At 41.8% G+C, this 23235-nt stretch overlaps 1 protein-coding gene across 1 annotated transcript in view; it reads left to right on the plus strand.

Annotated features, from left to right (window-relative positions):
• The window catches only part of ecpas (Ecm29 proteasome adaptor and scaffold), a 30417-nt gene extending 12089 nt beyond the window's left edge, over positions 1-18328 (plus strand). Inside the window, exons 15-47 of the mRNA XM_063218263.1 lie at positions 397-523; positions 620-700; positions 1927-2134; positions 3375-3466; positions 4441-4575; positions 4681-4846; positions 4955-5127; positions 5728-5829; positions 6076-6205; positions 6315-6460; positions 6565-6619; positions 7295-7409; positions 7516-7584; positions 9221-9338; positions 9503-9670; positions 9791-9870; positions 9978-10083; positions 10268-10315; positions 10400-10518; positions 11746-11896; positions 12006-12071; positions 12301-12390; positions 12485-12551; positions 13008-13099; positions 13213-13279; positions 13716-13907; positions 14057-14312; positions 14413-14605; positions 14841-14994; positions 16639-16744; positions 17099-17187; positions 17709-17780; positions 17897-18328. Coding sequence (XP_063074333.1) covers positions 397-523; positions 620-700; positions 1927-2134; positions 3375-3466; positions 4441-4575; positions 4681-4846; positions 4955-5127; positions 5728-5829; positions 6076-6205; positions 6315-6460; positions 6565-6619; positions 7295-7409; positions 7516-7584; positions 9221-9338; positions 9503-9670; positions 9791-9870; positions 9978-10083; positions 10268-10315; positions 10400-10518; positions 11746-11896; positions 12006-12071; positions 12301-12390; positions 12485-12551; positions 13008-13099; positions 13213-13279; positions 13716-13907; positions 14057-14312; positions 14413-14605; positions 14841-14994; positions 16639-16744; positions 17099-17187; positions 17709-17780; positions 17897-18036 — 3973 coding nt within the window. The 3' untranslated portion in view covers positions 18037-18328. The remainder of the gene's footprint in view (positions 1-396; positions 524-619; positions 701-1926; positions 2135-3374; positions 3467-4440; positions 4576-4680; positions 4847-4954; positions 5128-5727; positions 5830-6075; positions 6206-6314; positions 6461-6564; positions 6620-7294; positions 7410-7515; positions 7585-9220; positions 9339-9502; positions 9671-9790; positions 9871-9977; positions 10084-10267; positions 10316-10399; positions 10519-11745; positions 11897-12005; positions 12072-12300; positions 12391-12484; positions 12552-13007; positions 13100-13212; positions 13280-13715; positions 13908-14056; positions 14313-14412; positions 14606-14840; positions 14995-16638; positions 16745-17098; positions 17188-17708; positions 17781-17896) is intronic.
• Positions 18329-23235: the final 4907 nt, after the last annotated feature.

Raw genomic sequence — 23235 nt, forward strand, 5'->3', positions numbered from 1 at the left:
ACTTGTGATTGCTTTTGTGCTATTAAAGCCTAAATATTTCCCAGTCGTGTGTATGTGTGTGTTTGGTAACAATTTATAATGTCTGCTTATAAAGATTTAGTAAATAATTAACCAATGATGAAAAAGTAATATATGTTTTTATTATTAACTACATTTTATTCGTGCTTTGGAAATTATCTACAAATAATATGATCAAGATTTTACAAACCTTTTAACAGGGTATTTTTATTCATCTGGCAATTATTTCATAAATTTAAAATGATAAAATAACATTCCACAGTTATTTACAATCATTCGTTTATGTTTTGTTCATAATTTGTTCACTATTTTGCTAAGTGTTATTAATGCATTATAAGCAGACAACATTATTATAAAGTGTAACCGTGTGTTGACTAGGCGAGAGGAGGTTCATGGTGAAGCGCAGCGTGTCTTGCGGTCTTTACCTTCTGAGCAGTCTGAGAAGGAGGGTGCCAAGCCCCCCATGCCATCTTTCCCTGAGATGGTTCGCTATATTCAAGAGAAGGTAAGGATGACTCATTGTGCAATTATCGTTGATGCATTGAGCACTATTGGCCCCACTCCCTGACCAAATTTGTATTCTTTTTTTTTTGTCCATCAGGCTGCCGAGAGGATCAAAACGCCAGATAAGCACATAGTTGGAAAGACTGTCCTTCCCTTCAACCCCTCAGCTTTTGAAGAGGTTAATTCATTATGCTACTAAATGCAACAGCAGGGTTTCAGTCACGTGACCACAAGGGCGCATGAGCAAGTCATGGTGGGCAGCTATGCAGCTCTGAAGTAAACGGCTATGGAGGATCAGGTTTTATTGAAATGATTTAGAGCCAGTATCAAGGCAAAAGCATGTGCAATTAGTTTGAAAATGTAATGGACATTGCCCATATCTCGTAGCTGATAGTTTTTTCTAGAACTTTCTGACAATCGAGGCTATGAATATTCCAATACTCCAGATGGGGGTGGGGGGTAAACTGCCATTACAATGCCTTCACAATACTACACTGTAAATAATTATGCTGTATTTTTGCAGTAGGCTAACCTGCACAGTGTTTCGTGTCAAAAACATTGAATTTACTGCACTAACAGCATAGCTACATTGTATAGTAATGCCTGCTGTCTTTGTTAACACATAGGATATGTGAGGAACCGGTCATTTCAATTCCTTTTCTATAGCATACTACAGTATATGTGAAGAAACTATCTAGGCTGTGTTTTACTGTTTTACTACTGGGTGTAGTGATGTAGATCTAGTAAAAAAAACTATGATGGGCAACTTCCGAATGTTTTACATGACATTACACTTAGCTGACACGTTTTTTTAAAATCTAAAGCGACAGTTATTTTAGATACAGGGTATTAGTTACAGACCCTTGAGCATTGTGGGGTTACCGTAGGTGCCTTGCTCAAGGGCACTTCAGTCATGCAGGCAGGAAAAGATTGGTAAGGGTGGGGATTGAACTTCCAACCCTGTGATCTACAGTCCCAACTCCCTAACCATTATACCACGGCTGCCCGGTTTTATTGCATAGGCATCTTGTTTCTCCTGACTGCATGGATTAAAATCCGTCTTGTGCAATGTTGTGAAAGACTACCTTCACTTGACTCTTAAAGTGTGCACTTCTGTAAAATACGCAAAACGCAATGATTCTAGGCAGCAGAACCGCAGTGAAGAGGTCCCCTTAACTGACTTGGGTGCTTGTGGTGTCACGTGAAGCCCTGCTATTGTACCAGTTGAATTGCTGTTCTGCACTTCTACAGCTGCTGTACAGAGAATGGCCCTACACATCTGCTCTAGGGTAACATTTGCTCTCTCTCTCTCTCTCTCTCTCTCTCTCTCTCTCTCTCTCTCTCTCTCTCTCTCTCTCTCTCTCTCTCTCTCTCTCTCTCTCTCTCTCTCTCTCGTACACACAGATCATGATGTATCTGCGAAGGTGTTTGGCTCACAGTGCTGGGGCCACTCCCACCGCGCAGACTCCAGTTAGCCAGCAGGATGACTCTCCTGCCATCGGCCGCTACGTCCAGACTCTGCTGTCTGTGGAGCCCCCTCCCAAAGGGGACGAGGCCAACCCTGTGCAGGTCTACATGGACCTTCTGCAACAGCTGGTGGCTGCCGTCGGAGGTAAGCGTTTCATCTGTGACCATTATTACTACGTTCGTTAATACTAAAATCTGTAAAGCTTACCACAGAAAAGTTGGTTACATTACATTGCATTGCACTTAGCTGACACTTTCATTTATTCAAAGTGACTTACAGTCCCTGGAGCAATGTGGGATGAGGTGCCTTGGTCAAGGGCACTTCAGCCATGGATGGAGATGTAGGGAGAGGTCAGGAGGGATTTGAACCTGCAACCCCTGGATTGAAAGACCAACTCTCTAACCACTAGGCCACGGCTAGTTTAATTATATAACTTAAATGTCATAACTGAATCACTCACCTCTTCAGAAAATCTGAATTGGCCATAGTAGGTGTGTGTTTAGTGTCATTGCCAAATTGGAAAGGAGCACAATAACCCACAGTGATGCCAATGGTGATGGTGACACATTCTCTATTTGTACAGCAATACATCTACAGTATGTGTCCGTACGTTTTTGAGTTATCCTGCTGACAGACAAACAGACAGACAAACCATCAGGCAGACAGACAGACAGACAAACAAACAGACAGACAAACCAAGAAGACTGAAAACATAACCTCCTTGGCGGAGGTAATTAAAAGAATGTAAGTGCATGTCAGTGGTGTGATGAATACGCGACCGTGAAGAGGTGTGTCTTAAGCTTGGATTTAGATAATGACATTCTCTAGCTTCTTATGCTTCCAACCTCATATTTCTCTCAAAGATGTATGACCGTGTGAACCCTTTGTAATCCTTTCCACACATTTGAACCCTACAGTTAGACTCAAGCCTGCTGGTGACCTTTTACCGTTCCACCATAGAGAGCCTACTGACCTACACAGTGTCAGTGTGGCACTCAAGCTGCACTGAGGCTGACAGAAAGAGACTGCTGAGGGTGACCAAAACAGCGCAAAAGATCATAGGCTGCCCCCTGCCTCCCATACTCACCATTTACAACTCCCGCTGCCTAAGTAGAGCCAGGAGTATCATTAAAGATCCCACACATCCTGGCTTCCATCTCTTCACACTGTTGCCCTCTGGCAGGCACTACAAGGCATTACCAGCCAGAACCAATAGGATGAAGAACAGCTTCTTCCCCAAAGCTGTTACAACAATGAACTCACACTTACTGGACAATGTTCATCTGTAAAGAACTGTGCACCTTGTAGGGAAGCTCAAATCTCAGTATACTTTGTATAATGACAATAAAGGCGTTCTATTCTATTCTATTCTATTCTTCTACAGGAATTCCTGTGATGTACTGTCTGGTGGAGGTGGTGTCTGTGTGCCCTCACAAACTCGCCCCCAAATTCATTGGGCAAATTGACTGGATCAGGGTAATTATTCTACATCAAAGTTGCAGAGGTCTGCCAGCCATATATATGCAGATTTGTGGTTACACCGTTTCTGTCCATGTGGTGCAGAGATGCTCCGATCAATCAGCCGCCGATCATGATCGGCCGATATTGCCTACAAATAGATTGGCCGGCAACTCCAATAAGGCGCCGCTCAAAAAGCTTATCATCAGATATTAATATATTCCTTGCGCGACTTTTTTTGTTTTGCATTCACATCTGGCACTTCCCATAATAGGGGCACTGGCTCTGAGCATTGTTAAAAATCAGTGGCTAAAGAATGCATCTTTACTAAACTTGTGCGCATTCCCCTTCATATTCACCATTCATATCTGCATCAACATTGTCTGATTTTGCCAAGCCATGCAACGTTTACCCCAAGTTTCTAACATTTCAGTTTCAGTTCAATCCCTAATAGTGTAATAATTTTATGCAATATTATGTTTCATATTATATTGAATTAAACAATGCGCTCAACTCAACCAAAATAAAAAGCAACTTGGTGGTCATCCCTTAAGTATTATACAAATTATTCTACAATTATACAATCCTGTTCTCTTTATTTCATATGATATTGAAGAATTCTGAATCTGTGTATTGCCAACATTTCTAGTCTGATAGATTGGCGAATAGGCTACAGTACATTTCCAATTTGAAATGTAAGACTAGGTCTGCATATGTTAGATACATACAGGTAGGTTACGTAGGCAAATTGTGTTTATGATTCGTCTACTTCAATTTAGAAAACTTAAATTAGTTTTAAAGACAATTCATTGTGATTGGTAGATCCTGATTTTGGTGATCGTAATCGGTGATACGGCCAAATAGCTGATCGGAGTATCTCTAATATGGTGTTTATTGAGCCCTTTGTCTTTTGCTAAATTTCCAACCAGTCTTGGGAATTAATTCAGAGGAGGTGTTTCTCATCCTTGTTTGTGTTCTCTGTTGTGCTGAAGGGCATGATGAACAGCAGTAAGGAGGACATGAGGGAGTTGGCTGCTGAGCTGTACGCAGTTGTCATCTCCTCAATGTCGGGCAGCGAGTTCAAAAATGCCGTCCAGAACCTGGTGAAGATTACCAAGGATACACACGTAGGTCTTCAGTTCGTAAATGGCATGTAGAAGTAGTCCCACCTACATGATATCCATGGATGATTTCTAAGTTCTGGAGTTTCCATGTTTCATCTGGCTCTGTAGAGTCCTGAGGCTCAGCATGCCGCCATTTTGGCCCTTGGATTCATGATGGGCCGCTACACAAACAGGAAGCGCCACCAGACGTCTGCCAACGCGCCCAATCAGCAGCTCATGAGTTCCACGCCAGCCGAGGATGATGAGCTTATTGCCAGGGCAACTAAAACCATTGGTATGCAAAAACAAAACCCTGACCACTAATGTTAAATTCAACATGTTTAAAGTATGCAAGTATAAATGAAAGTATTTTAAGATAAATTGATGTTGAACTGTGTTGTAGGTGTCTTTCTCGAAGATAGCTCTCAAGTGCTGGTTGTTGCGGCAGTTACAGCACTTGGGGAGGTGGGACGAAACGGGGTGCTACTGATCCCCTCTGAGGGTGAGGGCTTCACGAAACTCAGCCTTGTGGATAACCTGCTGGCACGCCTGCGCTCAGGAAAGGAGAGCACAAAGGTTCGTCCGATATCCCTGCTTCCCTTTCTGTCCTTAGAGCATTTTCTCATTTATCACCTCTCAAGTTTTGCCTTTCTATATCTAGTGGCGCAACTTTGTCGCATGTTTCATGGTAACATCTGAAATCCGTTCTCACTTCACTATCACCCAGCAGCACCTCACTTCTGAAGATGTAAAATGTAGTGAGTTAACACCAGCAGCAAATAAAACGTGGCTGGTTGATTTAACCAAGAACTATGTTGTCGAGCTGGCGTTATAATCAACAATCTCCAATGAGGCACCAGTGTACAGATGGGCAACAACAGCTACTGTAGTTCCTCTAGACTTCCAACAATACAAGGTGCTTGGGACAGCTTTTCCAACATGTGAATCACACTTGCAACCAAGTTGCACCACTCGATACAGAGAATGGCTGTCATTTTTCTGACTTCAGGGTGAAGGGATATTTATCTCCAAAGGTATTTCCAGAAATGGAGGTACCAGTTGTGTTGCCGCACTCAGAACAGCAGAAAGATAAATGTCAACCAAGGGGAAGTGGGAAATGAACTTTGACTGTGCAGAGCTCTTATTCTCGTCTATCTACTATCTATCTACATTCAGATGAAGGAGCGATCAGTGCAGACTCTTGGCTATTTGCCAGTTGGAGATGGGGATTTCCCCCATCAGAAGAAGCTACTGCAAGGTCTCATGGACTCTGTGGAGGTAATGGTCGTTTGTGGACAGGTTATTTATTGATACACTTTGGGTTGGTTATACAAATATGCAGTAATGAAAATGGCATATTTTTCATGAAACTACACATGCATAAGGAAACTTCCTTTGCTGAACATTACTTTTAATAAATAAGATGATAATTGTTATTTTAAAACGATGTATAATACTTTTGTCATGTTAATGCCTGAAAATGCACTAAAATGAAGTGTTTTAATACTGTGCTAATTCTGTCAGGCTAAACAGGTGGAGTTGCAGTTTACCGTAGCGGAGGCCATCACCCGTGCTGCTATAGGAACTGGCTCTGGTGCCTCCCGGGATGCCTGGACTTCCACAGAGGAAGAATACCAGCCACCTGATGGCACATGTATGGGAGGAGAGCTTTTATTTTTTACTGCATGAAGAATTAGGAAATGTCTTGTTTGTTTGACTTTTGGTTCTGTTGATTTCAAGTTTGTGTCTGTTTCTTTATATAGATGTGAAGTGTAATGATGTGGTTCCTTGGGTCCTAAACTCCATTCTGACCAAGTCTGTCGGCAGTGCCAACCCACATGTGCGCCAAGCTGCCTGCATATGGCTGCTGTCATTGGTCAAGAAGCTCAGCCAACATAAAGAGATTCAGGTGTGCATTCAGGAACAGAGTCTGTCTTTTATGGTATTAATAAAACTTCTGTGTTATGAATAACAATAACTAAAAATGCTCTATATGATTATGTCTCCTACCAGTCTCATTTGAAAGACATTCAATCGGCCTTCATCTCTGTGCTGTCAGACCCTGATGGTGAGTTAAGGCACCTCTCTAGACTACGTGGAGCAGTGTTTTCATGTCCAGTAGTCTTCTGCAGAGAAATACATTGTGTGCAGATTTTGTGGATTTCACAACATCACTTGCATGGAAATGTCACAATGTTTTTACAATTGCCACGTTCATATGAGGTTTTTAAATTCTGAATGAATAATTCCAAATTAAGTTGTTTGGTATTGAAGTTATCCTCTGTCCAGTTTACATGAAGCACTTAAATTTAATTCTGGATAAAATATCTGAGGATCAGAAAGCATTTCGATTCGACAGGATGCAAGCGCTGGCAGAGCGTAATGGTACGACGTCTAAGTTCGCTGAGCCACCACGCCCCTGAAAACTAGCTCTTTTTTACTCTTGGTCGAGATTCAGAAATATACCACCACCAACTGAAAAACATGCAGTGAAATTTGGCAACACCAGCCAAAATATTCACTTTTTAATGAGAGTAGCAATGATTGCCTTTTAAACCTGACATCCAGGGGCGGTCCTAGGGGCTGGCCAAATGAGCAGTTGCCTGAGGCAGCACCATCATGAAACTCCGTCCCCAACAGCATCACGAAAGTTGCCAATTAGCACTATTAACAGGTTATTCTCATGGTTTTACCACAGTCTTGCCATAATAACATGGTATCATTGTTGTGGTGTGTCTTTCAGAACTTAGTCAAGACGTGGCATCTAAAGGCTTGGGGCTTGTATATGAACTTGGTGGTGAACAAGATCAGCAGGAGCTTGTGTCCACACTAGTAGAAACACTAATGACTGGGAAGAGGTGAGTTGCTGTTATATTTTACGAACATGTGGAACATAAATTGAATTGCAAACCTCATCTATATGGACAAAGTGTGTCTGCTTTAAATCCTGCCGATCCTCCCCAGAGCCAAGCACGCAGTTTCTGAGGAGACCGAGGTCTTTGGAGGAGAATCTCTTGGAAAAGCACCAGATGGGTGAGTCCTTTTCTGAGACGTAGAACAACACAGAAACACTGTGTCACCATATCGGCAGATGGGAAAACACACAAATTCTGTTTTCTGCAGCTCTCTCTGTCTACACAGTAAGGATAGGTGATGTGAAAATATGGGTAGCATGTACTGCAGCACTATAATGGCTAGTCAATTCTGTGCTTAGCAAACTAATTTTAAGGCCATATTCAATTATTTACATCAGTGTCAGCAGTTACTATGCAGACTATTGCTCCACAGCAGACTGATTTTACTGCACCAGCATAGAACCATTATGGAATGTGTCAAAGGTGATCTCTATGATATCTACTACTCTTTGCGATCCAGCAGATAGGCTGTGCATTTATATTCCTCACAACGTAAAATCACCATATTGCATACCCCGACTGTACGTATACTTTAAGGCAGTGTTTCCCAACCTTTTTTGTCTTGTGTACCCCCCAAGCTTTTTCGGTGTGCCTTGAGTACCCCCTAAGTCAAGTTCTATATCGCTTTCTCTATCCCAATGTAACTAAGCTCCAAATATTTGTTAAAATTGCATTTTCCAAGTACCCCCTGCAGTGTGCTCGCGTATACCTAGTGGTACACGTACCCCTGGTTGGGAAACACTGCTTTAAGGCAAAAACACCGGAAATGCGAACACCCATGCATCAGAGCATGCACCAGCTGCTATAAACAAGGAAGTATTGCATGCTGAACAATATTTGTAGGCTTAAAGGGACACTGCAGGAAATGGTCAAAAAGGGTACTGCAACTATGCTGCTCATTGAAACTGGGCTGCCACTTGCCGAATTTGATCTTTACATGAAAGTTTTCTAAGTAATAAACACATATTTTCTAGTATGGTCCAAGTAGAGTCATTTTTGCAGCTAAAAATGGCTGTTTTTGGAAATTCAAAATGGCGGACCATGGAGAAGATCCCCCTTTTCATGTATGAAAAGTGCAATTTTCCCAGTCATAATGAATACTTAGAATTTGATGGTGGTGGTAAGTATTCATGAAAAAGGTAACATTAGTGAATGGGCAGCATGAATTCTGGATATAAACAACTAAAAATCTCACACAGTGTCCCTTTAATAATGTGAACTATGCAAAAGAAATGCCAAAAGTCGTGCCAAAGAATTGCAGAAAAAACTTGTGTTTGGGCTTTCGCGGTGGTGCTTGTAGCATGATTTCTCACATCCTTGACTCTAACCTCTATTGATGACTAAAGGCCATTTAAACACATGGGTTTATTATTATGTCATTTAATATAATAAGTGCAGATAAAAAAGACAGTCACCGGGGCACCAGAGCATCAGTCAATCAACTGACTGTAGAAGACGTGACGTGACGTGTTTCCTCAGTTTCCAGAATTTACAAAGCGCTGAATCGGATCGGTACTCGCATGAATACGTAGACCATTTTAATAGCAATAGTGTTTCTATAGCACATTATCACAGTTGTCATTCAGTGTGATTGAGAAAGAAAAGGAAGAAAAACTCTGTAGATGAATAATATTTATAGCTCATGAATCTATATGGATGGATATGGTCTAACGTAATATGTCAGTTTGTCATTTATCAAGTTTCTACTCATTTTTTCCATTTAAAATCACTCACGGCTCAATATGCATCCACAGACACGGCCTATCAACATATAAGGAGCTGTGTTCACTGGCCAGTGATCTGAACCAGCCTGACCTGGTCTACAAGTTCATGAACCTGGCCAATCACCACGCCATGTGGAACTCCAGAAAGGTACACAAATTCACCTGCATGGAAGGTGTGTTAATTGGGTGCCATGAAGGGGCAATGGCTTCCATGACCACATTTCACTGTAGAAGCTAACTAATTATTTACTGTTGAAAGTTAAGTTGAAATGAAATTGAGCTCTCTTTATCAACGTACTTTCTGTCTCTCAGGGAGCAGCGTTTGGTTTCAACATAATCGCTTCCAAGGCAGGAGAGCAGTTGGCTCCCTACCTGCCCCAGTTAGTACCACGCCTCTACAGGTACCAGTTTGACCCCAACTTGGGCATCCGGACGGCCATGACCAGCATCTGGGATGCGGTGGTCACTGACAAGACACTTGTAAGATTTCATACTCAAATTCTTACTGCTAAACTTTAAGCTCTAGTCTAACTAGACTAAACTGAAAATGGAATGAGTGAAATGACTACCACTTGATTCTGTCAAATGTATTATTTGCAGGTTGACAAATATGTGAAGGAGATCCTACAGGATGTCATCTCAAACCTTACCAGTAACTTGTGGAGAGTACGAGAATCCAGGTACTTCTACACTCGAAAGTACATTTACTGTACATGTGACCTGTAGTCTTTGTTTTCTGTCTGTCTGTTCTGCCCTGACCTGAACTTTGGTGTCTCACCCTTTCCAGCTGTCTTGCACTAAATGATCTGATCCGTGGGCGGCAGGCAAACGACTTTATTGATTACTTGGCAGAGATCTGGGAGACCCTGTTCAGAGTCCTGGATGACATTAAAGTAAAATATGATATTTATGAAAGCACACACTTTTGTCAGTCACAAATAGATGATTTAATTTCCCTGCATGAAATATTATTTAGGAAAGTATGTGTGTAAATTGTTCTTAAATAATGAGTGGAGTTCTTCCTTGATATCACAGCGTTACGTCACTGTGTAAATGTTCACCTCTCTCCTGTTTCAGGAATCTGTGCGGAAAGCTGCGGATTTAACTTTAAAAACCCTCAGTAAGGTGGGTGAAATGTCTGTGTGTATCAATACACTAATGAGCTGTTGAGTGAACTTCTCTGCAATGACTTGTGTGGATCTTCTTCAGGTTTGTGTCCGTGTGTGTGAGTCATCTGGTGCTGTGGCCCAGAGGACTGTAGCGGTGTTGCTGCCCACCCTGCTGGAGAAGGGCATCGTTAGCAGTGTGACAGAGGTGCGCTCTCTCAGGTAATGGAAAAAGTGTTTACAGGTGTAAGTACTATTGTACATGTGTTTATGTTGTGTGTGTTTGCACTGTATTACTGGTACTGTCTTCTTCGCCTATACATTGTTGCATTTTAGGTCTATATTGTTGAATCTATGGTTCAGTCTGATACACACTGTTTCACTGTTTATCCATATCATTGCATTATTTATTACGTGGCTTGTCTTCGTTCTGTTGAATGTCTTTTTCTTGAATGGGGCTCCCCAACGTTTGCATGTCTGTTATTTCTGAATAGCAGACTTGTGAATTCAATATCGGACCTTCAGGCCGCTACTGTTTCGTATCACTCCTCAGGGAGTCCTGTCGCTTCTTCCTCCAAATCAGCTGATGTTGCTGAGCAACACAATTTTGGGCAGTATTCTAGAAGGGCAATAGTGCATTTATCCTAACCACAGTGGCTAACTATGTTAGCCACTTTGGTTGCAATGCAATTCCCCAGTGGCAACTACCCAAGTTGCTAACTGGGTAGCAAATACGGTTTTGAGAAACTCAATCCAAGTTTGGAAATCGGCAAACAATTTTGTGGCGCAGAAGTAATTTAAATTTCCCATTGATTAAATTTTTCATTAAATCAATGCCATGGTCATAAAAGATAAACAATGAATAATGTAATGGTAGCCATGTAATAAGTGGGATTAAGTATGGTGAGGTGGTCCCTGTCGTGGAATAGTTCCCTTCAGACAGATCAAGTCCTGCATCTCTGTCGGTTGCTGTTCCCTAACAGGGATCTTCTCACCGCACGTTAGTCCTTAGGTATTGTACTGTTACTACTTAAAGGTGCAGTCGGCAAGTTTTAGTCACTTTTCCTCTGACTGTTGTGAGATTATGAAAGTAGCATGTGAATTAGACCGTTACGGGATCAAATGGATTCTCTAGCTCCCTCCAAGTCTGTAGTCATGTTGCTGCAGCTCCCTTGTTGTGTGTTAACCAGAGGGATACTGCCTGTTGTATTATTATATTTCAGCTTTTTGTCAAATCTTGCTGACTGCAGGTTTAGCTGTTTTAGTAGGTTTAGGTGTTCTGATAATGCATGTACAGCTTGAAATATCCCAGTCCAGAACGTTCAAAATTCGACAGAAAAACTTGCAGACAGCAGCTTTTAATGTTACATGCTGTATGCCTGTAAAGCGCTAATTCTACGAGCTTGCCAATTGTGCTCTGCTAATAAAGCTGATTGTGATTCTGATCAGTATCCAGACACTGGTGAAGGTCAGCAAGACTGCAGGGAACTCCCTGAAACCACATTCGGCACGTGTAATCCCTGCGCTGCTGGAGTCTTTGAGTATGCTGGAACCACAGGTGCTCAACTACCTCAGCCTCAGAGCAACTGAGCAAGAGAAGGTACACACACGCACACATGCACGCATGTTCCATATGACCGGTACATAGACATACTCATTGTCTGGTTGTAAACTGGAGATTTTGTGATCTGTGTCTTTTTTCTATGTAGAGTGCCATGGATGCAGCTAGACTGAGTGCAGCGAAATCGTCCCCCATGATGGAGACAATCAACATGGTGAGAAGTCTGGGCTGGGCTGAAATATCACCAAAATAGATCACTGTGTGTTTCACTCATTAGTCACTGGACCTCTTCAGTTGTTTATGGAATCAGTTGAAATTTTTTATCAACTTTAACTTATTTGATGCTTGGAAAAAAATCTTTCAGTTCACTTCTCGTATGACTTATGTGGCTCATGACTCTTGTATGACTGACAATATATGTCTACTTGTCTATGATTTCAAAGTGCTTGCAACATGTAGATGCACCCGTCCTGGGGGAGCTGGTTCCTAAACTGTGTGATCTGCTGAAGAGTGGAATAGGTCTGGGCACCAAGGTAGGTCCTCCTCAATTCAGCAATTTAGATGTTTTGCCTGGTTGAGGGATTGCCACTCAATGACCTCTCTGGGGCTTTGTTTTTTCTCTCTAAGGGAGGTTGTGCCAGTGTCATCATATCTCTAACGGTCCAGTGCCCTCAAGATCTCACCCCTTACTTTGGTAAAAGCAAAATAAAACAACTACACACATTTTTGTGACGTAACATTCAGGTTTGCACATTGTATAATCAAGTTGCATGTTGCCTCCTCTAAGAATGTAATGTTTTCACCAGGGTTTCTGTGCATGTTGTTTTACAAAATAATTGCAAAACTAGAGAAGCGCGCCCTCTGGTGGACAGTAGCACATACACACTGTGAACGAGCATGCATACTCAGATGATCACATAACCTCCTTGGCGTAGGTAATAATAAATTAAATGTAGAGTAGAGTAGAGTAACTTTATTAATCCCCAGGGGGAAATTCAGGTACTCGTTGCGGTTTTGGTATGCACAGTGGCTTGAGCTGACTTGTTGAGCTGAGTGCTTTTCTGGTCATTCTTTGTGATGATGATTGTACAAGATTATATGTGTAATTTATGCAGTTGGCTTACTTTTCTGTTTTTATCATTGTGTGTAGGTAAGCTAGTGGCTGCGTTGTTGAATGGGATTCATGATCGTAGCAGTGTGGTACAGAAAGCCTTCGCTTGTGCCATTGGACACTTGGTCAGGGTAAGTGTACAATTGTTCGCCTGTACCTCACTCTACCTTTGCATTGCAAGTAAAGATGCGTGGACAACATGCAATTGTAACTGTCTCTTGGCTTGACACACTTTCTTTAATAGACTGCGAAGGACAGCAGCATTGAAAAGCTCCTTTTGAAGCTGAACACCTGGTACCTTGAAAGAGAAGGTAGGTAGATTGCCTTATACCAAATACTCCTTCAAAATAGTTGTTTATACATTGTTTGGTTTCTGTATGTATAGAAATTTAATGAGTGAGCAAAATGGGACATACACACTCCAAATTGTACACACAGTTGTACACATATTGTATTGCAAGGTTCCATTCCCATTGTTCTCACTTTTTGTCAGCCATGGTCCTCACTGTTTGTATCGACACAATTCCACAGTCTTTCATTTATTTCACTACGGTAACAAAAAAATGCAAATAAGGAGTTGTCCTACAGACAACCGTGCCCGTTTTCAATACAACCTAGAATTTTAGAAGTATGGCCTTTTGGAATTGAAAATAAACTTTGCTCTCTCTCTCTCTCTCTCTCTCTCTCTCTCTCTCTCTCTCTCTCTCTCTCTCTCTCTCTCTCTCTCTGCCTTTTCCCATCATCCAGAGGCAGTGCACAAGTCATCCTGCTGCTTGACACTTCACTCCATCAGCCATTACAGTCCAGATGTATTGAAGCGCCACGCAGGGTTGGCGCTCCCCCTGGCATTCCTGGGCATGCACCAGGCCGTGGAGGAGGAGCAGACGGAGCACACTCAAGCCAGCCTTTGGGGAGAGGTGTGGCAGGACCATGTGCCAGGTACTGCAGAAGGCTTTAACGCCTTGTGGGACTTCTTGGATCACTGGGAAAAATGTCCATGCTCTCAGAGAAAGTGATTCATCTTTTCATTATTATCAAATTTGGAACGATATTCTATTAATTCATTGCCCTCACTGATGTATTGGCAGGTAATTTTGGCGGCATCCGACTGTATATGACTGAGCTTATAGCCATTAACCAGAAGGCCTTACAGTCACAGTCATGGAAGATGAAGGCACAGGGTGCAGCAGCCATGGCAACGATTGCCAAGCAACAGACGGGGTCGTTGGTTCCACCCTACCTTGGCATGGTTCTCACCGCTCTGGTCCAGGGACTGGCTGGCCGTACCTGGACCGGGAAAGAGGAGCTGCTTAAAGCCATTGCATCAGTAATGGTCAAGTGCAGGTGAGCAGGACCAGGCCGTGTCATTTTCACCGAAATCAGAGGGAAGCAAATTGTGGTCGCTTCACACTGTAAGTATTCATCTTTTTACTTTTTTGTATAGTGGTGAGCTCCAGAAACCTGTGAAGGGCCAACCAACTGTCGATGAGGTGCTGGAAAGTGTGCTGCGTGAGTGCCGAAAGGAGAGCATGGTCTACAAACTTGCTGCTTTACATGCAGCTGGAGAAATCCTGGAAGCAACACAGACGGACCGGTTTGCAGACCTGAGCCAGATTATCTTTCCCATCATCAAGAAGGTTCTAAATACAAATTTAATTTCAGCTCAAACACAACGTTGATGTAATGAAATATAAGAATATTGTGAAGTTTTAGATGGTACAGATAATATAGATAGTACAGATGCATTCTAGTATGTTGTTGTTATGAATAGGAATGTGACATGCAAAAGTTGATGAAGCTGGAAAAAAACCTTTCAATTGAGAATGTTTAGAAAAGCAATTTTGACTGTTTGCATCAATTATTTTTGCCTAGAACCGACCAGTGAGTGCAGGTTCTAAAAAGAAAGCTGAAGATGATGACGACGACGACGATGATGATGAGAAACAGAAAGAACTGCGAATGGAGGCTCTGATCTGTGCCTTTGAAACGCTGGGCAAAGCGTGGCCTAGAGTTGCTCAAACACAGGGTAAGAGCGGGAAATCAGTGTTGTTGCACACCTGCAGTGGGTTGCACCAGCTGCTCGAAAGTTCCAACGTAGGCTACGGTGAACGTAAATTGTGCGTAAATTGTGCACCATGCACGACTACTTTATTGGAAAACTTTACTGTGCGATTCATCCCATTTGTTCCGAAGTGTTGGCTAAGTATTTTGACTGCTTACGCCGTGACAACTACAGCGTGTGTGTAAATGTTAGAAAAAAAGTCACAACATTCATATAGCATGGGATGCAAACTAGCAATGGGCTGCAATTTATTATAAAGGTGATATCAGAGGATTCATATCAGAGGATAAATGATTTTGGGACTGTTTCATTGCCCTCTCAAATGGGTTCTGCTTACCATGAACAAATAAATGGCAGCAGCTGTCCTTGATGCTGATGCGTCTTCACTGAAACCAGAGCCATCAATAAGGAGTTAGTCCATTGCCATAGGATCCTGCTGATGTCTAGGAAGCGAAGCGAAATTGACCATATAAGGTCAAACATGGCCGATCTCACGGTCTCAGTTTTTCGGTTTTCCACAGCCTTCTCAAACTTCTGGATGTAGCGTTTCCATAGAGTGTCATTGGGGAGTCTGAGAATAATTGATTAAAAAAAAAAAAAAGCGTTTTTGCGCATTTCAAAGAACACAATTTCAACAGACTATGTAATTACTTGACCTAAAATAGTAACTTGTGTCAGGACAATAGCAGCACGGACAAATTTGTATAATTACTACACGTAACCTAGCCATGCTAACAAACGCACGGCAGAGATGGGTTTAGCCGTAACATCCGAGGCTAGCATAAAACCACATGACCAGAGATCAAACCATTCAGTAGCCTACTTCCTTTTTACAACTTGCGTTTTAGCTTCCAATCAGCTGGTGCAACCCACTTCTGGAATCTCGGGAGTTGTGCCATTAAACCAGCCCCTCATGCTGCATTTTGTAAAGAGGGTCTACCTTACACCTGGAGGTGTGGACTGCTAAAATGTTTACACTCAATCAGTCACATCTCCTTATGATTTATGTAATTGGCCTGACTGTACTCCTGCCTATGCACTACAAATGAAGTGGAGAATGCAGTCAACATCATAAAGCTACGTGTACACCAGAAACGACCTGCGCTACCCAAGAAGCAGAGGTCACTGAAGACGTTATGCCATGAATTTGATTTATTCGTCGTGGACGTGACCTAGACATTTTTGGTTTAGCTAATCACATATCGGCTCTGGCTTGTCAGCCTGGAGCACTCGGAGATATGAACATTCCAATTAGTTTTCGCCGCTTTTGCTTGACTTTAATCGCTGAAATTGGCTTTGGTCGCTCAGGTCGCTTAGCTCCTGGCAAATTCGCTTTGGTTGCTTTATTCGCCAACGTTCTATAGACAAATAATGACTCCCATAGCTCGGGTAGTCCAGATCCCTTTTGGTGTACCCATAGCTTAACTTGCCAGCTGATACCTGATGGGTTGGACAAGATTCTGACAGAAATCCATGCTAAAGGAACTGAAATCAGAACCTCTAGGGAAAATAAATACAGCGGTAGCCTTGGAAATCTATCCCTTATATTTGTGCTTCTTTTGACAGAGTCTATAAATCTTCTTGTGTTAATGCTTGTTTGTGCTACAGGACAGTACCAACTCGAAGTCTGTGCACTGATGTGTGAGCGGATGCAGCTCAGTACCTGGAAGGTTCAATTGGGAGTGCTGCAGGCAATGAAAGACTTTTTTGAAGGGTATGAGTACATGCATGTACTATATAAAAAATACACACAACCTTTATAAGGTATAGAATTCTTTGATCCTGGAACCCTTTTCCTGGAAGCGTTGTTGCTAACCAGTAAGCCATTTAATAGGTTGCCGATGGGAAATTGCATTGCAACCAAGTAAGTTGCTAACTTAGCTGCAACACTGTCAAGAAATGTACCCCATATCCTCAGTGGAGGATCTTTAGCAGCGTTATAATTTCCACAGGCATGCATGTCATACACAGCACATCGTTATAACTAAGGAATTATACAAGCAGTCAAGCTTTTGTGAATGTACACTTTTTGAGTCTGTGTCTCATGTGTTTCTTTGTGTTGTTCTAGGTTACTGTTGTTTGAGAAGGACCATCAAGACTTAACTGTCCTGTCTCAGATTTTAACCGAGACATCAACAGCACTGTCATATTCTCTAGGTAAATAAACAGAGAAAATAGTTCCATGCAAAGAGGGCTAGGGATGTGTGAAATGTGAACATAGCAAGTTTTTGTTAATATACCAAATAAGATATGTAAAGTTTGTGTTTGGTAGCTCTGTAATTTAAAAAAAATCTGTGGTTGATGAAGGCTTATAATGCAAGTGTTCATGTAATATTATCTATGCAAAGTTGTCATGAAAATTTGGCAACACGTTTGCTCTCATTAAAAACAAAATTAATTTTGACACATGTGCTTACATGAAAAACAATGTGATCCATCAATGGTGGCCAGATTGAGAAATGCGATCTGTATGCTTTTGGAAGGGACCAAGGTTAGCACGTAAAATGTGATCTGTGAAAGCAGTTCTCCAGTGTGGTGGTTTCAGCATTGACTAACGGTAAAAACATTGTGAAGAACAAAACGCCACCTAACTGTTGAGCAACTTTAAACATTCAAATCAAAATTTCATAACTGTGAAAAATGTGTTGGAAATTGAGAACTGCCATTTTTCCCCTTAGAAAACAAGAGTTACTCCTCTGTGAGGGCTGAAGGATTGGCAGTTGTGGAACTCATTGTTGACAAGCTCTCAGGTAAGTCCACTGCAAATGGAATTTGTATGCACGTTGTCCTGTTTTACAGTCTAGCCAGCCAATGAACTATATGCAGTGTGTATAATTATTTAGACAACTGTTGGTATTTGTTCCAGAGAGTGGCCAGTGGCCTTGTATGTCAGAGAAGAGCCGGGGCCAGCTCCAGCGGTCACTGGCAACCATGGAGATGGACAGAAGTCCTGAACTACGGGAGAAGGCCCAAGAGCTTCGTCGGAATATTCAGGGTCAAACCTGAGCCCAAGATGCTTCGATATAGCCTATACCCTGAGTCACTCGTGAGGGTCATTGCTGCATAAGCGTGCACACATTTTAAATCTGTTCAATCTTCTCAGTACTCCTCAGTCACTAACATTATTTTGTAATTCAAAAAGCCATCCTGTGTTTGTTTTGTTTGTAGCCTTTTTTTTTTTTACAAACATCAGACATTTACAACTCCCGCAGTCACTTTTTTCCAGTGGACTTAACTCCAGTTTGTTAGTCCTCTAAAGCCTTTGAAATAAAAACAAAATCTGTTGAGACAGAGACTATATTGGTATCAACAAGTTGTCATTATTATTATTATTATTATTATTATTATTATGTTTGCCTTCAGCTCAGAAGGTGTTCGTGCTCACAAAGTGTGTGAACTAAGTCTTGACTGAGTTGTGAAAGGAGCTGGGTGCTAACATGCTGACCTGTACTGTTGCATCACACTGATGCAGCTACGAGAGAAGAGGGGTGGGGCAGCGTGTTGTACAATTAAACATTCAAAGGGACTGGAAGTGAACGTAGAGGGTTGTTCTAATAAATCAAATGATAACGTGAGCATACACTGGATGTAAACTACAGTTTATTTCAAACCCTCCATAAATGGCTGCTATTAGCAGCTGTTGACCTAACTGAGGAGGAGTAATCCTATTTAAATTAAGGTAGCCAATAAGGGGCGGGAGGCTCACAGATACTTTTATTGTACTGAGGCACTTGTGCTGTTTGAACTGGTAATCTGATATTTGCATGACTCCAGGTGTGAAATCTATTTTCAAAAGTGTAATGAATGAGTTTTGTTGAAGATCTGATGACAGGCATGCACCTGTGGGTCTTCTCCAAATTGAAATTGTTCCTTGAAAATAAAATAAAATTAGTTGTAAAGATTTATTAATGTGTTTTTTTTTTCTTCATTGTTTTGGAGATGGCGATATCTAGAGGAAGTGGGTGGGGGGGGGCAGGCATAACTACACATTCATTATCAAATTAATGTCATATAAGGGTGTTTTGGGCTTTTGTTACATATAGAATCCCTAAGACATGTATCTACAGCTCTGGCAAAAATTGAGAGACCACCTCGAAAATGTTCAGTTTTTCTGGTCTTACTACTTTTTGGCATGTGTGTCAGTAAAATGAACATTATTGTTTCATTCTATAAACTACTGACATTTCCTCCGAATCTCAAATAAAAATATTGTCATTTAGAGCGTTTATTTGCGGAACGCTACAACTGGTAATTTCAAGATGGTCTCTCATTTTTTGCCAGAGCTGTTTAGTATATCCACTCTCTTGGAGTTGCTTTTCTTAATTTCTCTAAGTGTGGGTAGCTGATTTTGGCATGTCCCTGACACAATTGTAGGAGCATCTATGACTCCAATGAGGCATTAAATGGCAAAAAAAATATATATACAGTGCCGAGCGTATGTTTTTGCCTACTTGTTTTTATAAGTTTTTTTTTTACTTTTTTGCACATTTGGCACTTAACATTTTCAGATCACCAAACAAATGTAAACATTAAACAAGGATGACCCAAACAAACATAAAATGCACTTTTCCAGTGATTATTTCATTTGTTGAGAGAATAATCCCATAATACCTGCATGAGCCTGTGTGAAAAAGTAGTTGCCCCCCCCCCCCCCCCCCACCCTGTTAAATGAGGAGGTATCTGTGATCAATCAAATTATTTTGGACAACTGAGTAAGATTTCACAGCTGCTCAAGTCTGGCTACTTCCAGGCCTTTCAAATCAATTTGAATAGAACCTGTTTGACAAGGTGTAGTAGGTCATATTGAACCCATGATATCACACTGTGCTCCATCAACATTCAGGAGCAGTTTATAATGAAAAAATAATTGACATTTCTCAGACTGTGAAAGGTTACATAGTCATTTCTAAATCATTGCAGCATATGCAAACCATGGTGAAAGCTATTATCCACAATTGGAGAAAGCATGATGTAATGGTGAACATGTCTAAGAGTGGCTCACACCAAAATACCACAAGAAGACTGACGATGGATCCATGAGTTCAGAAAGGAACACAGGACGAAACCTTTTATACATATATTTCAGGGGTTTTTTAAGCCTTTATTTGACTGGACACTCAAAGATGGTGACAGGAAGCAATTGGGACAGAGACGGGGGGATCGGGAAATGACCCCAGCCGTACTCAAACCGGGGTCCCTGTGGGTGGGCATGCAAGCCCAAATGTGGGGGGCTTAGCACGCTGCGCCTCAGCACCCCCTACACGCACACAACAAAATCTTACCAAGTGGGCATGTTAATTACCCCATAAAATGGAAGTGTTCATGACTCAACCACAAGAAAGAGACTAGGCAAACATTGCATGCATGTCAGCGTCCCAAGGCCGAAGCCACCTCTGACAAGGAGAACATCAAAGCTTGTCTCAAATTAGCTAAAAACGTATTGACAATGCATCCAAAGCTTCTGAGGAAATATTCTGTGTACAGATTTAACAATAGATGGCAAAAACCTGCCATGGTAAAAGTGAAACATGGTGGTGGGAGTTTCATGCTTTGGGGCTGTTTTGCTGCTTCGGGACATGGATGACCAGCCATGATTGAAGTAACCATGAATTTGGCTCTTTACAAACAAATTGGATTGAATTTGTAGCTATTCATTTGTGTTCATGCGTGGAAACCATCTGTAGCTGATTTTAAAACAATTATGCAAAGAACAGTTGGCAAAAAAATCATCTACAGCGATGTGCAAGACTGCTTGTCAGTTCTTGTTAACACTTGACTAAAATGGTTGCTGCTGTGGGTGGTTCAACAAGTTATAAGGTTCAGGGGGCAATTACTTTTTCACACAGGTTCATGCCGGTTTTATGGCATTATTCTTTTAACAAATGAAATAATCACTGAGAAACTGCATTTTGTGTTTTGGGTTCTTGGGATTTTGGGTCATCTTTGTTTAATGTTTACATTTGTTAGGTGATCTGAAAATGTTAAGTGTGCCAAATGTGCAAAAAGTAAAACATCAGTAGGGGGGACAAAAACAATGGGCAATTTGGGTAGTTTTCAACACTATTTGATATTTCATTAAGTATTTAGTATAGGCTACATGTGATGTCCCTGACATTAGTGTCCATCCTGTTATGTTGTAGGCTAAACAGGTCTTTTATAAGCAGCTGGTGACATCATGACCACCTTTTGACTCCCTTGGTGCACTGTAGGATGGTGGCCAGAGTAGGTATTGCAACTATGCTGCTCATTGAAACTGTGCTGCCTATGACAATTTTGACCTTTTCATGAATATTTATCAAATAATAAACTAATATTTTCTAGTATAACCAGACCAGTGCGTTTTGCAGCTAAACAATGTTCCTTCCATGGAATTAAAAATGGTAGACAAGATTTTCATGTAGGAAATGTTTACTACCGGTAGGCCTAAGTCATAATGAATACTTAGAATTTGATGGTGGTGGTAAGTTGGCCTATGCAAAAGGTAACTGTAAAGTTATGACTTGTAGAATAAAGGAATAAACCGTGTTCTCAGTCGGAGTCTTTATTTACGTGGCTTCATGGTTTGCCTGTTACACTTGTTCTGGTGTCTTGCGTACAGTTCATGTATTACAGTGCCGTAACCACCACACTGCCACCCAGTGGTCATATGATATCATTACATCCTCCTTTCTCTGAGGTTATTCAACAAGTTAATAAAATGGGCCAACAGCCGTTACACAACTAGACATGGATGCTTAACCCACATCATTCCGAAGTATCATGAAAAATTGACAACTAACATACATCAACTTAACATTTCATAACATCCCCCTTTCTCCAACATTAATCAATAGAGTGAAATAGAAGTGAACTCTGTGGTCTCATCCGGACTGGACCTGTAAGTGAAACAGTAATCATACAGTAGGCATATTCAGAAATAGAAGTGAACTCAGTGGTCTAATCCGGACTGGACCTGTAAGCGAAACAGTCATCTCATACAGTAGGCATATTCAGAAATGCTTTTACTTTTTTTTTTTTTTTTTTTTTTTCAGGTATGGACGGTAAGTAATGTTAGTTAATAATAAACCCATCTGTAACTGTAACAACAAAGGTAAGTTATGCATATGCAATAAAAAGGATATAATCTTGATTCAAGTCCTTTCACAAGTCCATCAGCACTCTTGATCTCTTAGATCTGCTGGACTTGCGGCAGACAGGTGCATCTGTCTCTGGTGTAGGTGTCTGCTGCTCTCCAAACTGGTGTGTGTTGGGAAAGTTCTCAAATGTCTCTTTTGTTCTGAGCAGGCACCTGCGATTCCTCCGGAGTACCTGCCCGTCCTCCGTTTTCACTGCATACGACCTTGGGCCCACCTCTTTGAGCACCACTGCTTTTCTGCTCCATGAGTGGGGCTCCTCGATTCTGACCACGTCGTGTTCTGAGAGGGGTTCGAGACGTCTGGCTGTCTTGTCGTGATGCTTTTTCTGTGCCCATTTCAACTGCATGTGCTTTTGTTTGGGCACAGTGTTTTTCTTTCTTGGCATTTGTGGCAGCGTGTTGCGCAGTTTGCGGTTCATGAGAAGTTCTGCGGGGGATGCTCCACATGCCAGAGGAGAAGACCGATAGGTCAACAGTGCCAGGTACGGGTCTGATTTAGTCTCTGCAGCCTTCTTTAGAAGTCTCTTAACGATCTCAACGCCTTTCTCTGCCTTTCCATTCGCCTTTGGATAGAGGGGGCTTGAGGTTGTGTGATGAAACCCATACTCCTCCGCAAATCTCTGAAACTCTTGGCTGCTATACTGTGGGCCGCTGTCACTGTGGACGACCAGTGGAATGCCATGTCTGCTAAATATGCTTTTCATGATAGTGCTGATAACAGCACTGGCAGATGTGCTGCTTAGCTGCACTGCTTTGGGATAGTTGGAGTGATAGTCTATCACTAAAAGAAAGTCTTTTCCATTTACATGAAAGAGATCTGTTCCAACTTTTTGCCATGGCTCTGTTGGCATTTCGGGGATCAACATGGGCTCTTTGGCTTGCTTGTATCTGTGTTTTAGGCATGCCTCACACTTACTGGCCATTGTCTCGATGTCTCTGTTTATCCCTGGCCAATAGACAGCATCCCTGGCTCTTGCTCTGCATTTTTCTATGCCCAGATGCCCCTCATGGATTCTGTTCAGCATGTCTTCCCTCATAGATGCAGGGATGACGATCCTGTTCTGTCTTAG

This window comes from Engraulis encrasicolus, chromosome 16 (genome assembly GCF_034702125.1).
Source record: "Engraulis encrasicolus isolate BLACKSEA-1 chromosome 16, IST_EnEncr_1.0, whole genome shotgun sequence".
In the NCBI taxonomy this organism is placed as follows: domain Eukaryota; kingdom Metazoa; phylum Chordata; class Actinopteri; order Clupeiformes; family Engraulidae; genus Engraulis; species Engraulis encrasicolus.